Source organism: Chrysoperla carnea, chromosome 4 (genome assembly GCF_905475395.1).
Source record: "Chrysoperla carnea chromosome 4, inChrCarn1.1, whole genome shotgun sequence".
Classification (NCBI taxonomy): domain Eukaryota; kingdom Metazoa; phylum Arthropoda; class Insecta; order Neuroptera; family Chrysopidae; genus Chrysoperla; species Chrysoperla carnea.
The window spans coordinates 44,171,796-44,176,114 of record NC_058340.1 but is presented as its reverse complement, the minus strand read 5'-3'; the positions used below and the strand labels follow the sequence as shown (position 1 = coordinate 44,176,114).

At 30.7% G+C, this 4,319-nt stretch overlaps 1 protein-coding gene across 1 annotated transcript; it reads left to right on the top strand.

The window, feature by feature from the left end:
* Nucleotides 1–815: 815 nt before the first annotated feature.
* LOC123297458 (tetratricopeptide repeat protein 27) lies at nt 816–3,154 on the top strand. The gene has a single exon (XM_044879125.1). The coding sequence runs from the start codon at nt 858–860 to the stop codon at nt 3,120–3,122; it is 2,265 nt and encodes a 754-aa protein (XP_044735060.1). The 5' UTR covers nt 816–857; the 3' UTR covers nt 3,123–3,154.
* The last annotated feature ends 1,165 nt before the right edge of the window (nt 3,155–4,319 follow it).

Sequence of the window (4,319 nt, the reverse complement as noted above, 5' to 3'; positions counted from 1 at the left end):
GAGGAGAGTCTCCGCAGGTAAGATAGAGGAAGCTGCCGAGCTACCATACCTTTTCCTTTATAGTGGCGTCATCATATGATGCATAAAGATCTTTGAAAATACACTACCGGAATTGTTAACAGAGTGAGAACCACGTCTCAAAGTAGATTGACAAGGATAATAAATGCCGAAGCATGGTCATAGTACGTATGTCTTAATATACAACATAATATCCTGGCGCGTATTTAAAATAAGATTATACCACTTTTAAATAAAGTTAAAACAGTATATTTTGTACAAATTAACATTAAAAAAAATTTTTTTTATAGAATTAACACAAAATTATCTAACAATATTACTCGTTTGAACGTTAACACAAAATAAATGTTAATGCAGTTGTGAATGTGAAATATAAACAGATCATTGATGCAGCTGATTCCGGTCATACGATCATGCGTATTGAATACCATCCTTCGGTATTACGTGTTTCTCCGTCAGCTGTTTGAATATTGTATTTTTGTCTTTGTTAATCTACTCTGTGAAGCCAAAATATACATACTTAGTATACGCCGCGCTGGGCTCATCTATTTAATATATATGATCTAAGATAAAGATACTGTAGCTCGGCAGCGTTCTCTCTGTTACCTAACATAGGCTTTCTCGTATTCTATTCTTATAATATCTCTATGGTGCCGTCATTTTCATTTTCGAACCTCATACGCCATTCTTTACTAGTCTAATTCTACGTGTGACGTATACATTCTGTCATGTATTTTACACTTAGTCAAAATTGTACATAATCATAATACGAATTGTGTATTTAAAGGTTAAGAAGAATTTCATCACATGTTTTTAACAAGAATTAAGTATCGTAAAAAATGTTTTCATTAAATAATGATATAAAACATTTATTATTATACAATTACGGTAAACAATTAAATTTAGAATTAAATTCTCCTTTTTTATCGAAACTGAACAATGGTGATTTTATTGAATTATTAAACGAATCGGACGATTTTTCACGATTTTTAAATGACCAACAAATAAATTTAATTGACTGTGATAATCTTGATAAATTTATTGAGTATTTGTCAATCGCAATATCAAGTCTTACAACATTCGTACAATTAAATTGGATTGGACCACCAACTGTTTACGAAAATACAACAGATACTCAATTTTATAAGCAAGCATTATCATTAGACGGTGAAGAAATCAATGAAAATGTTCAGAATCCCGAATTATTATATATTTCACGTAAGATAATTGAACAGTTACATGCCTCTGAAATATTAGTTTTAATATGGAAATTACGAATCATTTTTGTACATCAATCGATAATTGACGAACGGTGTATTTCGTTGTTCGAAGAATTTAATAACACAATCAATCAAATTAAAATCGATGAATTCGAAAATCCTCGTGACCAAGCATCATTTTATATTCAAATATCACATATGTTAATATATTATGGACGTATTACGGAAGCTGAAGAATATATTAACAAAGCAAAAACTTGTTTAGGGATGCAAATTGAAGTGATTGGTGATATGGGTAAGCGTACACGTTATCAGACAAAATCTTTAGCACAAGTAAGAATAAAAGTATTAGTAGATTCTCCAAATGTTGAAATTGAAGAAAACTTACCTGAAATTATTAAATTGAATGATGATGTTCGATTGGATTCTATCCAATGGGATAATTCGGGGAATGATATAGTTGTACTTTCTGGCTTAGAACAAGCATTGCTTTTAGTTGAAGTTGCATATCGACGGAAAGCAATGCCACAAGATGAATTAATAAACGAAGAAATTCAACCGATTTTAGATTATGTTTTAAAACAAGAAAATTGTTGGCTGGCACGTTTTGTTGCACTTATTTCAAAATGCCGATTAGAATCATCTCATAAGCGTACCATCGAACGGGCTTTAAATCAAAGTGAAACGTTAATTAATACTTTAAATTCTGGTGGGGCACCGTTAGTTCAAAGATTAAATAATTTTTGGACGTTATCACCGATCACACGATGGAATATTGAAGCACAATTAGCAGATATGATGTTATCACTGGGTTTGGTTAAAGCAGCTTTAGATATTTTCTTAAAATTATCACTTTGGGAGGATGTTATTGTGTGTTATACAATTTTACAGTTACGACACAAAGCTGCTGAAATAATTCGACAAGAATTAGAGAAAAAGAAATCCGTTAAACTTTTATGTTTACTTGGAGACGCTTTGGATGATGTACAATTATACGAAGAAGCTTGGGAATTATCTGAGAGAAAAAGTGCGAGACCACATCGACATTGGGGCCAATTTTTATTTGCAAAAAAAGAATATGAAGCTTGCATTCCACATCTACAACAATCGTTAGAAATCAATTCATTACAAGCTACAGTTTGGCTTCGTTTGGGTTATGCTGCATTATCTGTTGAAAAATGGGATATAGCTGCTAATGCATATCGACGTTATACAACGATTGAACCGAATTGTTTTGAAGCTTGGAACAATTTAGCACGAGTTTATATCGCTCAAGGTGATAAAAATCGCGCGTATAAAGCATTTAACGAAGCGTTAAAAACCAGTTTTGATAATTGGCAAGTGTGGGAAAATTTTATGTTAACTAGTATTGACACGGGTCACTTTGAGGATGCGATTCGATCATATCATAGATTACTTGATTTGAAAGAGAAACATTTGGATACAGAAGTTTTAATTATTCTAGTTGAAGCGATTTTAAAACATTTACCAAATCATGATGGCGGTGATTCAGCAAGACTTACTCAAAAATGTTTGGAATTATTAGGTAGAGTAACTGCTATTTTCCAAAATGAATTCAAACCATGGGAATTGTATGCAACATTAACAACAGATAATTATTTACGTGTACAAAGATTCCAACGAGCTCATCGTGCTTTAATTCAAGATAGTAATTGGCCAAAAGATATGCACAAATGTTGTAAAGTCATTGATAACTGTATTAAATTGGGTGAAAATTGTTTGACGTTAACGGATGAGAGTTTAAAATCATCAGTTAGATTATCATTAAAAGCAGCACTGAAAGGTGCAAGTAAAGAACAATGGACGGAATGTGCAAATTCGTTGAGCGAACTCGAAAAAATTGTGGAGGAATTATGTAAATAAGTTTTTTTGCTAATAAAATTTCTTTTAATGTATTTTGTTTTTTATTGTTCACTAGCTGTGTTCGCGGCTTTATTCCTGCGTGACTTACAAGATTACTGCTTAAGCTTTTACAACCTACATTTATGTAATAAATCAAGAGTATACTAAATTTAGTCTCTTTTATACTCTACATGAATGTATATAAATCAGGAGTGTATTAAATTTAGTCAGAAGTTTGTAACGATTAAAAATATTCATGGCAGAAACAAAAATTTGGTATAAGTATTCATAAACTGATCTTATATTAAATATTTCATACATACTTTTGAATAGTAGGTATTGTTCAGTAGCCTAGCTCGTCTTGAAGAGGCTCTGTATCAAAATTAGTTGAGGGCCCAAATGAAGAGTAAAAATTTCTCACAAAAGAAACAAAAATGCTTGCATTAAATTAAAATAAATATTTATTTATCAAAAGTTATCACTTCCTCCTAGAAATTGAGCTAGCCAAACAATTCAAGTTAAGCATACACTTTTTTTCGCCAAATTGATTTATTAAATCATCTATAGCTGAAGACGATTTCAGTTTTTCTTAAATTTCTGAATCTTTAGACAATAGTGAAAAATCTGACAGCCGTTCCTGTAACATCGAAGTCCTTACGTAATTTTTTATTAGTTTTAATTTTTTGGGACTGTAAAAGAGATAGTTTGATATTTGGTAGTCACTGCAAGCTCTACCTCTCTCATTATTCGTTGTGTGCGTAGTCATGGTAGGGACAATAAAATCGATGCCAGCGCTTTAAGTGAAAAATTTTGGAGTTAAAGGGGGCTGTTATGACTAATTTGCAATTCTTTACATGTTAATGTAATAGAAATGTCAAATTAAAATTATTGAAAAAAACGAATTAATTAAACTTAATGCATTAAAAATTGTGAAAATAAGAAATCAAATTGAACAAATATTATTTTTCAAATGTAAATTATCATAATTATTTATTTAAATTTGTGAGACAAGAATATTAAATTTTAAATGTAAGTCTTAAATGCAATCCATACAATTAGATATGCATCCATACAATTCTATAATTAAAGTAGTGTATCGTTACCATGGAAACGAAACTCACGCACGGAGCGAATTGACGATAATCTGTACATATAAAATGCTTTGTTCTGAATCTTATATATTTAAACGAGCAATTCTTGTATATATATATATATATA

Excerpts from the sequence above, each read along its gene's own strand:
- LOC123297458 (XM_044879125.1), top strand. The coding sequence starts at position 858 with ATGTTTTCATTAAATAATGATATAAAACATTTATTATTATACAATTAC.